Source organism: Hypanus sabinus, chromosome 13 (genome assembly GCF_030144855.1).
Source record: "Hypanus sabinus isolate sHypSab1 chromosome 13, sHypSab1.hap1, whole genome shotgun sequence".
NCBI classification, from domain to species: Eukaryota; Metazoa; Chordata; class Chondrichthyes; order Myliobatiformes; family Dasyatidae; genus Hypanus; species Hypanus sabinus.
The window spans coordinates 102203420-102221801 of NC_082718.1; the positions used below are offsets into that span (position 1 = coordinate 102203420).

The 18382-nt window shown below is 39.7% G+C and overlaps 1 protein-coding gene across 1 annotated transcript in view; it reads right to left on the bottom strand.

Moving 5' to 3' along the window:
• Window positions 1–1280: 1280 nt before the first annotated feature.
• Window positions 1281–18382, bottom strand: part of taok3a (TAO kinase 3a) — a 112235-nt gene continuing 95133 nt past the window's right edge. The window contains exons 18-21 of the mRNA XM_059988308.1: window positions 17098–17337; window positions 11445–11657; window positions 6108–6290; window positions 1281–2343 (exon numbers count right to left, since the gene is read on the bottom strand). Of these exons, the coding sequence (XP_059844291.1) occupies window positions 2182–2343; window positions 6108–6290; window positions 11445–11657; window positions 17098–17337 (798 nt within the window). The 3' untranslated portion in view covers window positions 1281–2181. The remainder of the gene's footprint in view (window positions 2344–6107; window positions 6291–11444; window positions 11658–17097; window positions 17338–18382) is intronic.

The window sequence follows — 18382 nt, forward strand, 5'->3', positions numbered from 1 at the left end:
ATAACAGAAGCAGGGAGGTATACACATGAGGAAGGAATGAACTCTTAAGGTTAAATAGGGGTCATTAAAATGATGAAAGATGTTAACACAGTATCTCTATTTGTGGGGTTAAACACAATTGGAGGCCATCAATAAGAAATATTCAGCAACAGTTCCAATACAGAATTCAATAGAAGCTTCTTTCCCCAGTGTGTTAGGAATGTGGAACCAGAGGGAATGGCTGAAGAGGATGATATTGAAGGCTTTATTGGGAGGCTGGAGATGAAATTGAGAGAGAAAGGTCACTGCTGGTCAATTTAAAGGAAAAGAATTAAAGAGCATCTGATAGCCTGTAAAAGCTGACATGGAGGAATTTATGTGTATGGCTTGTTTCAATAATAATATTTACTTCAATGTTTTGTGTAACATGTAAATGATTGTGATTAGTTCTCTTGGAAAGAACCAAATAAAAATCTGACATGATACACTACAATGATTATTTGCAGTTAATCAGAAATTAATTATAGATAAGCTCCAGTTAAATGTGAATATTTTGACTGTTACAATTGTTATATCTTTGAAGGTGGTGGAAGAAACAATATAGTTCAGTTGGCTGGAAGTGATGGTGGGAATAGTTGGGAAGTAATATTTTCACTCTCAATAGATGAAATGACCTCAAACTTGGTTTGCACAAGTTCACAGTCCAAAATACTTCAAAATTTCATTAATGTCACACACACAAGCTTAAGATCAACTTGCAAGTTTTAAAAAATTCTCAGCTCCAATAGAAACCAGATTGAGACTGATTAGACCAATTAAAGCTGCAGAAATTGCACATTTATTTCAGGAAAGGCCATTTAAAATGTTTTTCCAATTTAAACCACTTAAATTTAGCCACGATGCACAAAGTAGGACAGGGGACCCAGAATTAATCATATGTACCAAGCTCTTAACCAGCTGTGGATCCAGAAAACAATCACTTTCCCCCGTAGGACCAGACAACATCAGTGACATCAACATGGGTGCGTGTTGCATCAATAATACAAAAATGAAAGCTTCTCTCCCCTTAATCCCATTGGGCTAAGTCATATGAAGGGCCACACAATCTTCAAGACACAGCACTGCAAAACTATGCCAAATCTGAGTAACAATGATGTGCTTAATTAAAATTCAAACATTTCAAGTATTTTGATAATAGAATTACTTAATAAAGGGTTCCCATTCAACATTTCCACAACACTTGAAGCTGAAAAGAAAAGGATTGCAGATTTTAGTACAACTGGCTAAAAAAACACAACAAATTGTGATGAGCACTTTTATTTACAAATATGATTAAAAGCCTTTGCCTTGACAGTCATGCTATTTTACCTGAAAAAAATGGGGTGCATGCAATAGTAAAGCATCTTACTCGTTTGTCTGTAAGAAAATACACAGCTTGTAGTATGACTAAGCAACATTTATGATTTGGTATTTATGATTTAGATGGAAAATTCCATTAAAAGATCCCACTGAAAACCAGATTTGCCTCCATACTCTAAACAAAAAAATATTTAAAAATTAATTTGAGGAACATTAAAATACTTTATGAAAATAAGTAAAAGCTCTCTTGATTTCCATCTATACAATATGTGTGATAGTGCCTTGGCCCTATTGTGCTACTTGGGTCCCAGGATTCACATACAGTATGAACATCCTCTGCCACAGCAGAAAATGATTTATTTATATATTTATATATATAACACTGGGTCAGGATACCCTTGCCAGCATGTTTTAAAACTCTTATATATTTCCCAGAAGCACTTTGTATGATCAACATGTACATCAAATTTTTGTATCAAATTATTCAATCTTAATAAAATTTCCTGATGAATAAATACCAAAAGAAAGCTAGCAGCGAGTAAGATAAGGCTGCAGATAATAACATTTGTCTTTCTGCACAGATTTACAAATTATTTGTAATGCATGATAAGCAATGTACATCCTGCTTTCCAATTTCACAAAAAGTATGATTGCACATATATCAATACTGTGTCATTTTAAAAGGTGACCAACAAATGGTCAGTGTTCTTTTCAACATTAACAATGGGGCCCTGATTACAAGGAAATTTAAGGACTGTACAGGCACTAGTCCAGAGGTGATGTCTGCCCTCACTAAGTGAGCCCACGATTAAGATACCTGGGCAAGATTTATGGCATAGTTTCTCATCTATAGTCTTCCTTCGGATAGTCCGGCGTAACAAGATTTCCAAACCCAAGTCTGAGGGTTTCCATATCAAAGCTTTCAAGTTCACGCTCTCGTTTTTCCAATAAATTTCGTATTCTCTCAGTCCGTTCTTTCTGAAGTGCAGCAAGTTCCTCTTCAATCTTGAAATAACCAAGTATATAGTTATCATAAGACCATAAGATATAGGAGCAGAATTAGGCCATTTGGCCCATCGCCTCTGCTCCACCATTCCATCATGGCTGATCCAATTTTCCTCTCTGCCCCAATCTCCTGCCTTCTCTCCGTATCCTTTAATGCCCACCCTGACCAACCTATCAACCTCTGCTTTAAATATACATAAAGACTTGACCTCAACAGCTGCCTGAGGCAAAGAATTCCAGATTCACCACCCTCTATAAAAGAAATTCCTCCTCCTCTCTATCCTAAAAGGACGCCCTCAATTCTAAGGCCATGACCTCTGGTCTTAGACTCTCTCACCACAGGAAATAGCTCTCCAAATCCACTCTATTAAGGCCTTTCACTATTCAATAGGTTTCAATGAAGCCATCTCTCACTCTTTTGAATTCCAGTGAATACATGTCCAGAGCCATCAAAAGCTCTTTATATGACAAGCCATTCAATGCTGGAATTATTTTTGTGAATCTCCTTTAAACCCTCTCCAGTTTCATCACATCCTTTCTAAGGGCCCCAGATCTGCTCACAATACTCCAAGTGAGATCTCAGCAGTGCTTTATAAAGTTTCAACATTATAACCTTATTTTTATATTCTAGTCTACTTGAAATGAATGCTAACATTGCATTTGCCTTCCTCACCACAGACTCAACTTGAAAAGTAACCTTTAGGAAATCCTGCACAAAGACTCCCAAGTACCTTTGCACCTCAGCTTAGAAAATAGTCAACCCCTTCATTTCTTTCACTAAAATGCATGACCATGCACTTGCCGACTCTGTATTCCATCTACCACTTCTTTGTTCTTTCTCCCAATATGTCTAATTCCTTCTGTAGCCTCTCTACTTCCTCAAAACTACCTGCTCCTCCACCTACTTTCGTATCATCTGCAAACTCTGCAACGAAGTCATCAATTCTATCATCCAAATCACTGACATATAATGTAAAAAGAATTGGTCTCAACACAGACCCCCGTGGAATACACAATTCACCAGTAGCCAGCCTGAAGAGGCTCCCTTCATTCCTACTCTCTGCCCCTTGCGAATCAGCCACTGCTTTATCCAAGCTAGAATCTTCTCTGTAATACCATGGACTCGTAGCTTGTTAAGCAGCCTCATGTGTGGCACCTTGTCAAAAGCCTTCTAAAAATCGAAGTGCACAATGTCAACCAAATCTCCTTTGTCTATCCTGTTTGTTATTTCTTCAAAGAATTCCAACAGATTTGTCAGGCAAGATTTTCCCTTGAGGAAACCATGCTCACCACAGCCTTTTTTTTTAATCAAGTGCCTCCAAATACAGTCCCCTGAGACCTCATCCTTAATAATTGACTCCAATACTGAGATTAGACTAACTGGGCTAAAGATTCTTTTCTTCTCCCTTTCTCCCCTCTTCACGAGTGGAGTGACATCTGCAATTTTACATTCCTCTGGAACCATTCCAGAATCTAGTGATTCTTGGAAGATCAATACTAATGCCTCCACAATCTCTTCAGCTACCTCTTTCAGAACCCTGGGATATACACCATCAGGTCCAGGTGACTGGTCTACCTTCAGACCTTTCAGTTTCCCAAGAAGCTTCTGTCCAGTTATGGTAACCTCACACAATTTGTGACTCCTGACACTGGGAACGTCCACCATACTGCCAGCGTTTTTCACAGTGAAGACTGATGCCATCATCTGCCATTTCCTTGTCCCCCATTACTTCTTCTCCAGCATTGTTTTCCAATGGTGCAATATCCACTCTCATCTCTCTTTTAGACCATGTATCGAAAAAAACTTCTGGTATGCTGTTTTAATATTATTGGCTAGCTTATTTTCGTATTTCATTTTTACCTTCTTAATAACTTTTCAAGTTGCTTTCTGTTGGCTTTTAAACATTTCCCAATCTTCTAACTTCCCATGAACTTTTGCTCTATTGTATTTGGCTTTTATGTTGGCTTTAACCTTCTGTCGGCCATGGTTACGTCATCTTGTGTTTAGAATACTTATTCCTCTTTGGGATGTATATATCCCCTGCCTTCAAAACAGCATCCAGAAACTCCAGCCATTGTTGCTCTGCCATCATCCCTGTCAGTGTTCTTTTCCAATCACTTCTGGCCAACTCCTCTCTCATGGCTCTGTTACTCTTCTTACTCCACTTTAATACTGACATATCTGACTTTCGTTTCTCCTTCTCAAATTTCAGGGTGAATTTGACCATATTATGACCACTTTCCCCCAAGGCTTTTTTTTTATCTTAAGATCTCTATTCCAGTTCATTGCACGACACCCAATCCAGAATAGCTGATTCTCTGGTGGGCTCATCCACGAACTGCTCTAAAAAGCCATCCCATAGGCACTCTAGAAATTCTCCCTCCTGTACTCCAACACCACATGATTTTCACAATCTACCTGCATATTGAAGCCCCCATGACCATTGTAACATTGTCCTTTTGACATGCATTTTCTTTCTACTGGTGTAATTTGTAGACCACATCTTTACTACTGTTTTGGGGTCTGTATACAACTCAGATCAGGGTCTTTTTACCCTTGCAGTTCCTTAGCTCTATCCACAATGATTCAACACCTTTCAACTCTATAATCACCTGTTTCTAATGATTTCATTTCTATTTTTTTAAAGCAACAGAGCCACCCCTTCTACCTATCCTGTCAATACAATGTGTTTCCTTGGACATAAAGCTCCCAGCTATAATCTTTCAGCCACAATTCCATGATGCCTACAATACCATACGTGCCAATCTGCAACTGCCCTGCAAGCTCATCTACCTTATCCATATAACACCTTCAGTCCTGTACTCATCCTTTTCGATTCCTGACTTTGTCTGAGGTCTTATCAACATCTGCCTCCACAACCTCTCCACTAACTGTTCTGGCACTCTGGTTCCCATCCCCCTGCAACTCTAGTTTAAACCCCACCATGCAGCATTAACAAACCTTCCCGCTAGGATATTAGTCCCTTCCAGTTCAGGTGCAAACCATCCCTTCTGTACATGTCCCAGCTTCCCTGGAAGAGAGCCCAATGATCCAAAATTCTTATGCCCTCCCTCCTACACCAGCTCCTAGGCCACATATTAAACTGTATAATCTTCCTAGTTCTAGCCTGACTAGCACGCGGCACGGGTAGCAATCCTGAGATCACAGCCCTGGAGGTCCTGCCCTTTGACTTAGCACCCAAGTCCCTATGCAGAACCTTGTCAGTTGTCTAACACTTATCACTGGACCACGGTTTCTGGCTGTTCACCCTCCCATTTAAGAATGCTGAGGACTCGATCCAAGATATCCTAGACCCTGCACCCGGGAGGCAACATACCATCCGGGAATCTCGTTCTTGCCCACAGAGCCTCCTGTTTGTTCCCCTACCACCACAGTGTAGCTCTTCTTCCTCTTTCCCTTCAATGTTCCACATTTTCCTTAACATAGATGCTCAGTGGTAAATTTTTCAGAATCCAAATATAATTTTTTTTTAAGCTCCATGAAGCTATTAAGTACATAACCCAAGTTGTCATTATTAACATAATAGTCTAGGGAATAATGACATGGTTTCATACAGAATCATAGAGCCTAACTCTCTGAAGCCATGGCAAGCTTCTGCTTATCGAGAATCTAATCAATCTTGCAGTGCTGTTTAATGCACAAAAAATGTTTTAAAATTATAATATTCCATAAAGATAAATTAGTCTATATTGATTAATAAAGTATTTGTTAAATTTCTACTATAATTTTGATTTAAACTGACCTTTTGTTCAAGACGTGCTCTGCGCAATGAAACCAATTGCTCCAGTTTCTGAAGCTCTCGCTCATGCTGTGCTTCAGTTTGCATTTTAATTTTACTCTGGTAGGCATTGAGAAGCTCCATTTCCTGCTGAAGCTGATGTTTCAGGGCTTGGCACTCTGCTTCCTGAGCCTCATCTAGTCGTAACTATTTAAAACAAAAATAAGTCAGTATTACTGCAATCCTCCATAAATTTCTAGAATAAGATACATTTGGTTTCAACCTCATTAGTAGATTAGATCTCTAGGGAGATTGGGGCAAATCCAGAAGCCATTATCAAAGGCAGACTTTTGACTATTGAAGTAACATAAACTAAGAAGCTCATTAATCTGTACTGAATTATTGCTGAGGTACATAAATAATAATACCGTATTGGGGTAGACGCTCTGATTTCGGAGGATCACAGAAATTATAACACAAGAGTACAGATATTTAACTTAATAGTCTATGACGGCACACAAGAGTCATCTAGCTGCTCCTAGATCTGTCCTCTCCCTGCATTCCTTTTCCATTCAGGTATTTGGCCAATTCTCTTTTAATTGCACATCTGAATCTATCTCGTCTCTTTCTCCTGTCAGTACATTCTAAATTCCAACCACCCGCTTTGTAGTTTGTTTCCCCAAGCCCCCTTTTTCTAATCACCTTCATTTTATATTCGAGTTCCTTTAAAGGAAACTCTCTCTACTGTCTGTATCACTTCATGAGTTTAAATTCCTCTACCAGATCTAATTTCAATCATTTCCATCTATGTAGTTTGTTCATGTTGCAAAAGTCCCTTATTACTGCAAATATTCAGCAAATCTTTCCTCTACCTTCTCTGGAGCATTCATCTTTCCTAAGGTGTGATGCCTAAAATCAAACAAAATACTCCACATCAGTTTCTCAAAGTTTCACATTGATTTCCTTGTTCTGACCTTTTTATGGCTCCATTTATGACTCTCAGCACCACAAATGCCCAGCCAACAATTTAAGCAGATACTGCTGTAAAAAGTTTGCGAACCTGGTTTTCCGCATTATTTACTCAGAAAATGTGGTCTGATCTTCATCTAAGCCACCAAACACAATCTACTTAAATTAAAAACACACAAACAATTGGACTTCTCGTCAATACTGAGTACACCATTTAAATAGTCTCAGTTCAAAAAAAGTATGTGAGCCTCTGGGGTAATGCCCTCTACAAAAGGTATTTGGAGTCTGGTGTTCTAATCAATGTGATGAGATTTAAGGTGTGGGTTGTAGAGGTGCCCTGCCCTATAAAAAAGGCACACAAAGTCAGGTTACTGACAGCCTGCTTTTCTCAAGAAAGATCTATGTGCACCATGCCTCAATCAAAACAATTTTGAGGGCCTTAGAAGAACTGTAGATATGCATGAAGCTAGAAAAGGCTACAAAAGCATACAAGACCTGAGTGTTCATCACTGCACAGTAAGAGAAATTGTTTGCAAATGGAGGAAGTTCAGTACTGTTGCTACTCTCCCTAGGAGTGGGTGTACTGCTAAGATCACACCAAGAGCACAATGGGCAATGCTGAAGGAGGTGAGAAAGAATCCAAGAGTAACAGCAAAAGACCTGCAGAAATCTCTAGAACTTGTTAAAGTCTCTTCATGTCTCCACTATGAAAAAAACAATGAACAAGAAATGTGTTCATGGAAGGACACTAGAGGAAACAACTGCTCTACCAAAAAAAACATTGCTGCATATCTCAAAGTCCACCTGGATGTTCCACAACACTCCTGAGATAATGTTCTGTGGGCAGGTGAGACAAAAGTTGACGTTTTTTGGCAGAAATGCATACCACTATGCTTGGAGGAATGAAGGCACTGCACACCAACACCAAAACCTTATCCCAACTGTGGGATAACTGTGGGAAGGAGCATCATGGTTTAGGGCTCCTATGCTGCCTCAGACGCTGACCAACTTATAATTGTTGAGGGAACAATGAATTCAAAATTTTACAGGAAAATGTCAGGATAGTGGTTTGTCATCTAAAGCTTAAAAGAAGTTTGATGATGCAACAAGACAATGATCCAAAACACAAGAGTAAATCCACAACAGACTAGTCAAGAGTCCAGACCTTAACCCAATTGAGATGCTGTGGCATGACCTGAAAAGGGCTGTTCATACAAGGTATCCCAGAAATATTGCTGAACTGAAACACTTCTATATGTCCAAGATTCCTCTTCACCATCGTACAAGTCTGATCTGCAGCTACAGAAAACGTATGGTGGAGTTATTGCTGCCCCAAGAGGTTCTACCAGTTATTAAATACAAGGGCTCACATACTTTTTCCAGCCTGGACTGTGAATGACTAACCAATATGTTCAATAAAGACATGAAAGTACAATTTTTTGTGTGTTATTAGTTTAGATAGATTGTTTTTGCCTATTATTGCAACTTAGATGAGTAATTGAGTAACTTTGAGTAATTCATGCAGAACGCTAGTTAATTACAAAGGGTTCGCAAACTTTTTCCTGCAACTGCAGATGCACGTTTTTTCAGCCTTTTTGAGAACTACCTCATGTAGCCTCTTACCTTTTCTTGTTCTTCCTATTAAATTGTAACATACTGCACTTCACTGTTGCAAATTTCATCTCTCCTTTAACTTGTGCATTTACTTGAAATCTACTACTATGTTGTTTATTGCACTACCGTGCTTTGTTAAATCAAATCCAAGTTACTGATACAGGTAGTTCCCGGGTTACGAATGAGTTCCGTTCCCGAATCTGTCTTTAAGTCGGATTTGTACGCAAGTCGGAACAAGTACATCCGGTATTATTTAGCGTCAGTTAGTCAAAGGTTTGTCTTAGTATATAGTACAGTATATATTTTACCTTTCTATACATATAAAACACTTAAGAAACGTATGTATTCCAATAATTAAACCACTACATTGCTTAGTAATAATTGTAGCTTTCATCGGGGCAGGGCCTTTCACATGCTCCATTATTCTCACTTTATCCTTTGAAATTGTTCTGATCATTGACCGACTGTAGCCTAACGCTTTTCCAATGACCGATGACGTTTCACTTCTTTCCAATTGCTTTAGTATTTCCACTTTATTTTCAATCGTGATTGCTTCCCGTCAACAGAACAGAAACACTGTGGGCGGCGGGTCCTGAGCTCCACTGGGTCCTAAGGACCACTGCACTGAATTCCCCGGGTCCTAAATTACACCTCACTGAGAAAGGTTAAATGGGACAAGTGGGAGCTGTGCTAGGTTTGAGCATTTGATCCTCCACAATATTCCACTTGGGAATTTAAACTGAAGGTGGCAGTGTTGTTATTTACGAGGTCGAGTTGCGAGCTCGACATCAACCCGGCACAGATGGAGAGTGCGCTCGGGAGCGGTCTGTCACTGGATCAAACTCAGGAGCCTCCGTTCTCAAGTCCGGCACTGATCTCACTGTACCACCAGCCAACCGGAAAGGGGAGGGGGGTAGGGTCACGGTGAATCTTGCTAAGAAAAACTTAAGCCAAATACAAAGTTGCACACTCAACACAGTGTCAACGGCAACGACTTAAAATGGTGGACGGCATCATGATCTGACTTAAAATGGCAGATGACATCCTCCTTCCTCGGTTTGTAAGTATGAGTTGTTCGTAATTCAGACGTTCATAACTTGGGGACTGCACATATAACAAAGTACCTCCCACCCCCCCCCCCCCCCAAAGAATACCACTGCATACTACCTTCTGAAATGCAAAGTAACCCTTTCGTTCTGTCGTGTTTCCTGTTACCGAAAAATTTTCTATCCATGCTGCACTGCCTCCTTTATTCAATGGGCTTCAATGCTGATTGGTTCATTATCACAAATGCAACATCATCGGAATACAGCCTACATTTGCTGGGTTTGGCAATACAACCTCCTTGGGCAAGGGAGTACCATCTGTACTTCTTCGTCCAAAAGCATTGCTCCTTATCTACAGATGTTTGAAAGATTATGCTCAATAGGTCTACTATTGTCACTGTAACTTCCATTAGTACGCAAGAATGTATTCCACCTAGGCCAGGTGATTTATCCACTTTAAATTACAATTTCTATTTTAAGTAGATTTCATCAATTCATCACTAAAATAATTTAAAGACACATTAAATTTATATTTTTCTATGTTTATTAAAAAATGGTGGCCAAAGTATCAAAATGGGTAAATTAATTGCACAAATTAGCATGTAGTCAGTAATTTTCTGTTATCACTTTGCAAAGGCAAACACTGGATAACAAAATTTTAAGTGTTCATCATCATGTCTTTTAAAGCTCTTTATTCTTGGTCAGGATGGTGCCAGTGAACAATGATTCCTCAGGCAACATCTTCCAGGTAGTCAATTATTTCAACTTTTCTATGCCTTTTACTTACTCTTTTTTTTAAATCTTAACTGTGTTTCAGAAACTGTTAGAGCCTATGATCTACAGTTTGTAGTTCAATCGAGTGATCAAGTGCTCTGCTGTCCCCGAGTAAGTTCCAGGTGAGGACCATGAGCATGAGCTGTCCTGGATAGGAGACAAGAGACGGAGTGCAGGGCCATGATTGACTCCATTTCTTGCTGATTGAAGCGTTGAGGAAGATTGAAACATCGAGGTGAATGTGGAGGCCAGCCGGTGGACACTCTTAACAGATTGGGCCAGGGGGATCAAAAGGCCGTGTCAGGCTAGATGTCAGGAGGACACTTCTTGGCAGATAAAGTTTCCACGGAGGGACTGAGTTTGAGCCATTGCTCTCCTCGATGCTGACAGAGGATGTTTTCAAACTTCCGAGACGTAATTTCAACATGGACAGTAGTTTATATTTGTCTCCTTCAATTCTTCTGTGTCTTCTTTCTTGTTGCCAACTGGCAGGTGGGTGATAGGTTAATTTTTTTGGAGTTGGGTGTTTGATGTTATTGTCGCTTCTTTTGCGTGGGAGGAACTTTGAGGTTAGGGGTTTGATGTTTTAGCTGCTTTGTCTGGGTAGGCTATCTGCTAGTTTTTGTGTGAGAGAGGGAGAGATTTAGGGGTGGGGGGAGTTTGGGGTTTGCAAGTTTTGTCTCTTTTTCTTTTTTGTGTGGAGGGGCCCTCAACAACTTCCATAGTTTTTCTGTATTTTATGGCTATCTGGAGAAGACAAATCTCAGAGTTGTGTTCTGCATACATACTTTAATAATAAAATTAAGCTTTGAACCTTTATATAATTGCACAAGCAACTTCACTAAAAAGCCACTGGATTAAGGATAAAGATCAGATATTGACTCTTAAAGCACTTGTAATAAATTATATTTAATGTGATGTAATTCTACTGAAGCAATATCAAAAATGGAACACATACCGCCTGCGAGGCCATCATCTCATTGATACTTTGCTCATACTGTTCTGCTAGGATTGCCAGTTTCCGTGTCTGTTCCTCCTTAAGTGCTTTTAGGACCATTTTGTGGTCACTTTTTGGAGTTACCTCCAGCTGGTGGTTCCTCAGTGCTTTGTACTGCTTTGTTTGGACTTTACACGTGTCTTGGAATTGCTTTTTTATCTGTAACTCCATGGCCTGTGCATAATCACAAGGGAAGATCATGTTAGGCAAAAGCTGTTTTGAAGATAAATATACTTAGAAAATTGACTTTTATTAAACAGAACAATATACTACATCAGAAAGCTACCTTCACTAAAAATGTACTCACTAAATTTCAGATATCGCAAAAGATAAACAATGGCCCAAAATGCAATTTGGGACTATAATCCTACAACTATTAAAAAAAAACAGAAGCACAAATACCCAGCAACTCAGCTAGCAAGTGTTGAGAGAGAACAAATTTGGGTTATCTTTCATTAGTATTGTGCAGTTCTGATAAGCAGGAAAGGTTGGGATAGTTCAGATGAAAAATCCATCAACCTTTAGTGTTAACTCAGTTTTTTGTCTCTCGAGGGACACCGCCTAACCTGCTGGATATTTCAAGCAGCCTCAATTATTTTCAATTTCTGACAACTGCAGTAGTGCATATTCTACCATTTTGGCATTGTTTTTCTTCCTTCTCTGTTCTCATTCAATTTCTATTTGCATTCTCTCTTTACAGATCAGTGGCCTTCACCTAGTCTCAGCTTCCAAAACCTTTTGTGCCATCAGCCATTTTTGCTTTCTACACTGTCACTGACATTCTTTGTTCTCTCCAACTCTTGCTCTTCCCTACAGCTTAAAACTGATGCTAATCTTTCCTAGTTATGTTTCACATTCATCGACTTGAAACATTGATACTCTTTCTCCTACCACATATGACATTTAACCTGCCTGAATAATTCTGTTTTATTTTGAATTTCCAGCACCCGCAATCTTTTGCCTTTCAACTATTGCAACTTGCTGCTTATGTAAATGACTCACATTAAATTAACACATTCAGAAATAGTGCTTTTCTTCATGAAGAATATATCTATGTAGATATACAGGTTATCCAAAACATCTCTGGGGATTTGCAAGAAAATACAATAGTTTTGAGGTCATCATTACCAAGGCTCTTCTAGGCTTTATTAACTGAATTTAAATTCCAGAGGCCAAGTTGGATTTGAAATCTTGTCTCTGGATTTTAGTGCAAGACTGAGTTACCATTTTGGTAATTTAATCACTGCACCACTATATTTGCAACACAATTATATTTGACATGTTTAAAGACTTTTTCAGATTCAGGTTTATTTATCAAATGTACATTGAAACATACAGTGAAATGAGTTGTTTGTGTTAATAACCAATTCACCCAAGGATGTGCTGGGGCAACCTGCAAGTGTCGCCCTTTACCTACCCTCCTACTCACTAGGGTTGGCTTCCAACCCCAGGAAAGGCTGCCTACAGTCCTTGGCCCCAGGCTCTCAGAGAGTGGCCCTCTGCCCTCTGGACAAGTTGTCCCAGTATCTTCAACCTTCAAGCCATGATCCCAGGACTTGCCAATCATGGGTTTGACTTTCGGACCCTGACCCCAGGACTTGCTGTTCATGGGTTTGACCTTCGAGCCTTGACCCCAGGACTCACCGATCACAGATTTGACCCATGTACCTTTAACTTCAGAATGCCTCATTCCTGTACCCCCTTTAAAATACATCTATTTAAACTGCCTCAGAGTAAATTCAACTCACTGATCTTCCGTAAGCTAATTCATATTAATTCAGGGCATGAGATTTGGATGCCTTTGGTCCCAGTATCATACAAACAACATCACTGTAACTGTCTCCCTAAAAAGTTTACTAATTCATTGTCATAAAATATCTCTGAAGAAATAAGAACAAGACACTTGGCTATTAGAGCATTCTCTGCCACTCCCTTATAATCTGAAAAAGTACCAATCTTGTAAATACAACTCATCTCACCATCCTGGAGTGCAGAAGTCCAAAGATTCACATCCTGCTGAGTGACTAGGAAGGATGTGGAAGCTTTAGAGAGGGTGCAGAGGAGATCTATCAGGTTGCTGCCTGGATTAGAGAACATATCTTATGAGGAAAGTTTGAGTGAGCTACGGCTTTTCTCTTTGGAGTGAAGGAGTTTGAAAGGTGACTTGCTAGAGGCACATATGATAAGAGACACAGATAGAGTGGATAGCCATTTCTTTTCTCCCCCAGAGTGGCAATGGCTAATGTGAGAGGACATGCTTATAAGATGATTGCAGGAAAGTGTAGGGGGATGTCAGAAGTGGTGATTTTTTAAAAAAACAGTGGTAAATGCATAGAACAAACTGCTGCAAGAAGTGATAGAGACATTCAAGACTCTTAGATAGGCGCATGAATGAAAGAACAATGGTGGGCTATGTGCAAGGGAAGGGTAGATTGATCTTGGAATAGGTTAAAAAGTTGGCACAATATCTTGGGCCGAAAGGTCTGTATTATTTCATAGTGTTCTATGTTGGGGAAAAAGTCTCCTTCTCAGACCTAAAACCTTGGTTTTGGGCATCCTATGTAAAAGCAGCATCCTTCCAGCATTACACAGTTCAGCCCATTTAAAATATTCAATGATCTTCAGCTTTTCTGGTTCAAATTCTGAGGAATACTGAGCTTGTAAACTCAATCTCTCTTAATTTGCTAAACCAGTTCCCATTATTCTGTAAATCTTTACGATACTTCAAAGAGACTGCGTGTAGACTCATCAACGTGATATTACATTAAACTTGAGCTTGAGGGATTTAATGTAATAATTTCATGAAGCATTTTATCATAATAACTTTAACATTACTATCATCTCATCATCCAAAAGACTTCACTGGTTCCTAATAATTCCCCTTCAATTTACAAAAGTTGGACAACAAAAAGTAGCTGCAGACACAGGAGACTGCAGGTGCTGGGGTCTAAAGCCAAATGTGAGCTGCTGAGGAACTTTTTTTAAAATTGGATTTTCTCAGGTTTCTTGCTTTGTGGCTGCTTGTAACCAGACTAATCTCAAGGTTGTATAATTTATACATACTTTGAAGATAATGGTGCAGCTAATATAGATGAATTGAACACACTGATGAGGGAGAGGGGGGAGTGGAGAGTCCGTCATTGTGCCTGATGCCGGCCCCAAGGCCTAAGTCAACGTAGTAGTCATAGTAGTTGATAATAAAATGTATTTGAACTTAGTAGGTCAGGCAAAAACATGGATGGTGATGTTTTTGGCTAAGGCCCTTCATCTGGACAGGAGTAGTGGGGAAACAGCCAGTGGAAAGAAGGTGAGGGGGTAAGGAGTTAATGGTAGATGGGAGTCAGGTGGGGGATGGAATGGTGGGAAACTGCCAAAAAGACTGGGAAGTAACAAAAAGTACTATTATTTATGATACTTTTCTCTTATTTGTCCTTAGGTATTGACCACATAATCAACACATAATAGCATTTGTATTCATTGGACTGTTTTTAGTGGGCTGCCTGATCATACTCTAATCATAGCAAGGTATAGGAAAATGCAACACTATCAATTCCGTAAAAGGGAAGTAGAAATGACGGATGAACTATAAGTATTTTACACCGGTCTTCTCAGTGGAAGACACAAGCAGTATGCCAAAAATTTTAGTGTGTCAGGGGGTAGAAGTGAGTGCCACTTCTATTACTAAGGAGAAGATACTTGAAAAACTGAAAGGTCCAAAGGTAGATAAGTCACCTGAGCCAGAAAAAATACACCCCATGTTTCAGAAAGAGATAGCTGAAGAGATTGTGGAGGCATTGGTAATAATCTTTCAACGATCATTAGGTTCTGCAATGGTTCCAGAGGACTGGAAAATTTAAAATGTTACTTCACTTTTTTTTTAAGAAGGGACAGAGGCAGAAGAAATTATAAGCTAACTAGCCTGACACAGTAGTGAGAAGATGTTGGAGTCCATTATTAAGGATGAGGCTTCTGGGCATTTGGAAGTGCATGATAATGTAGGACAAAGTCAGGGGGAATCTAGCCTGACAAATCTGTTGGAATTCTTTGAGGAAATAGCAAGTAAGATAGACAAATGCGAGTCAGTAGATGTCATTAACCTGGATTTTCTGAAGGCATTTGACAGGATATTTCATGTGTGGCTGCTTAAAAAGAGCCCATGGTATTACAGGAAAGATTTTGGCATGGATAGAAGACTGAATAATTGCAGGAGTTGCAGAGTTGGAACAAAGGGGACCTATTCTGGTTGACTGCCACCAATTAGTGGTGTTCCACATAGGTCGATACTGGGACTGCTTTTTTCATGTTAGATCTCAATGACTTGGATGACAGAACTGATGGCTTTGTGGCCAAATTTGCAGACGATACAAAGATAGGTAGAGGAATAGGTAGTGTTGAGGAAGCTGGGAGTCTGAAGAAGGAATTGGACAGATTATGAAAATGGGCAAAGAAGCGGCAGATGGAATATAGTGTGGGGAAGTGTACAGTCATGCACTTTGGTAGAAGGAATAAAGGCACAGAATATTTCTAAATGGGGAGAAAAATTGCTGCACAGGTTTGCGTTGGTAATAAAGAAGGTAAATGCAATGTTAGCATTCATTTAGAGAGGAGTAGAAAATAAGAGCAAGGATGTGATGCTGAAGCTTTATAAGGTATTGGTCGGACTGCAGATAGAAGTATTGAGAGCAGTTTTGGGCCCCTTGTCTAAGAAAAGATGTGTTAGCATTGGACAGTGCCCATAGGAGGTACATGAGAATGATTCTGGGAATGAAAGGGTTATCAGATGAAAAGTTTTTGATGGCTCTAGGCCTGTACTTACTGGAGTATAAAAGAATGGTGGGGTGGGGGGGAGATCTCACTGAAAACTATCGAATATTGAAAGGCCCAAGACAGAGCAGATGTGTAGAAGATGTTTCCTATAGTAGATGAGTCTCGGACCAGAGGACACAGCCTCAGAATAGAGGGAGATCCATTTAAAACAGAAATGAAAAATCAGGCTGTGGTGAATCTGTAGAATTCATTGCCATGGACGCTTATGGAGGCCAAGTCATTGAGTATACTTAAATCAGAATTTGAGAAGTTCTTGCGCAATTAGGGCATCAAAGGTTATGGGGAGAAGGTGGGAAAATGGGGTTGAGAGGGATAATGAATAAGCCACGATGGACTGGCGGAGCAGACTCAGTGGGCCAAGTGGCCTAATTCTACTCCTATGTCTTGGAGTCAAATGGTCTTATGATTCCATAGGTCTAGTGTAGTACAGAACAGCGAACACAGAACAGTACAGCACTCTACAGGCCCTTCAGCCCATAACGTTGTGCTAATTCTAACCTACTTCAAGATCAATCTAACCCTCATCTCCCATCTCACTCTCCATTTTTTTTCCACCCAAGCCTACCTAAGTCATTTGCATGTTTTTGGGTGGCACTGGCTCCTGGGCCAGAAGGGCTTGTTACCATGCTGCGCCTCTAAATGAATAAACAAAGATCCAAAACCAGCACCCAGTATTAATCAGCCTTACATCACCATCTCTCTTATGAACTCTCCACCATTTCTGCTCACCCAAAACATCTCTTTTGGATTTATTAAGAATGATATAACTCTAAGATGCATCCCATACCTTCAGACTCTTTGGCTGCTGTCGGAGTTCTAAGACATGTTTTCGATGTAATTCTCGTTCTCGCCGTGTATTATATTCCCTTTGATTCTCCAGCTCAGTCTGATGCTGCAAGCGGATTAGATCAATCCTCAACTTCTGCAGCATGTTCAGCTGTCGGAACTCCAGTTCTTGCGTGGACTCATCATGTCGAATTAACATGGCGTGTTCCATCTCCTTCTGCGTTTGCTTCTTATTCACTTCCTACAAGGTAGACAGTGATATTACATGATTATATTTCATCTGCTCTGAAATAATTTCAGCAACTGAATGATGTTCTTGAACAACTGTCACAGTTTCATATTTTGTCAGCAACACAATTAGTACCTCTGCTTTATGATGACAATTTAAATACACAAATTACAATCAATATCAGAGGTAAAATTCATATAAACAAGAAAATAAAAACTGCAGGTGGCAGACATTTGAAATAAAAAGAAAGGAAAAAATGCTGGAAAATACTCAGCAGCTCAGACAACATCCATGGAGAGAATAATTTAGACTACTTTTCATTGAAACTAGGAAAAATTAGAAAACAAGTCGCAAAGGAGGAGGGGGTGGGATAGAAAAGTGAAAAGTTAGGTTGTCTGGCATTAAAAGAGAGCTAGCTCATCGAATGTACAATTGGCCTGAAAGGAAGGTGAAGGTGATAATGGAAGATTATTTTTTGTTTCCAAGGGGTCAGTGTTTGGTCCATTGCTGTTTGTCATCTATAGAAATGATCTGGATGAGAATGTACAAAACACGGTTAGCAAGTCTGCAGATGAGACTGAAACAAATGGTGTCACTGACAGTGAAGATGGTTTTTAGATTTACAGAAGGATCATGATCAACTGGGTAAGACATTCACAGTTAACAACTGGACCCAGGAGAATGCTGTAGTGGAGAGAACTTGGAGAACAAGTACATCAATACTGGAAAGAGATGCCACAGGTAGAACAGGGTGCTGAAGGCAGCTTGTGGCTTACTGGTCCTCATCAATCAAAGCATTGATCACAGATGATGGGATGTTAATTGCAGTTATACAAGACACTGGTAAGGCCACATTTTGAATATTAATTTTCAGTTTTAGTCACTTGCTATAGGAATTGTATCATTGAGGTGGAAAGAGTGTAGAGAAGATTTACAAGGGTGTTGCCAGGATGCAGGGGGCTGATTATGGAGAGAGGCTGAGCAAGCTGGGAATCATTAGAAGGCCTAGATTTAGTGTGGAATGGTCAAAAATTAATAGGAACCTGAGGGGAACATT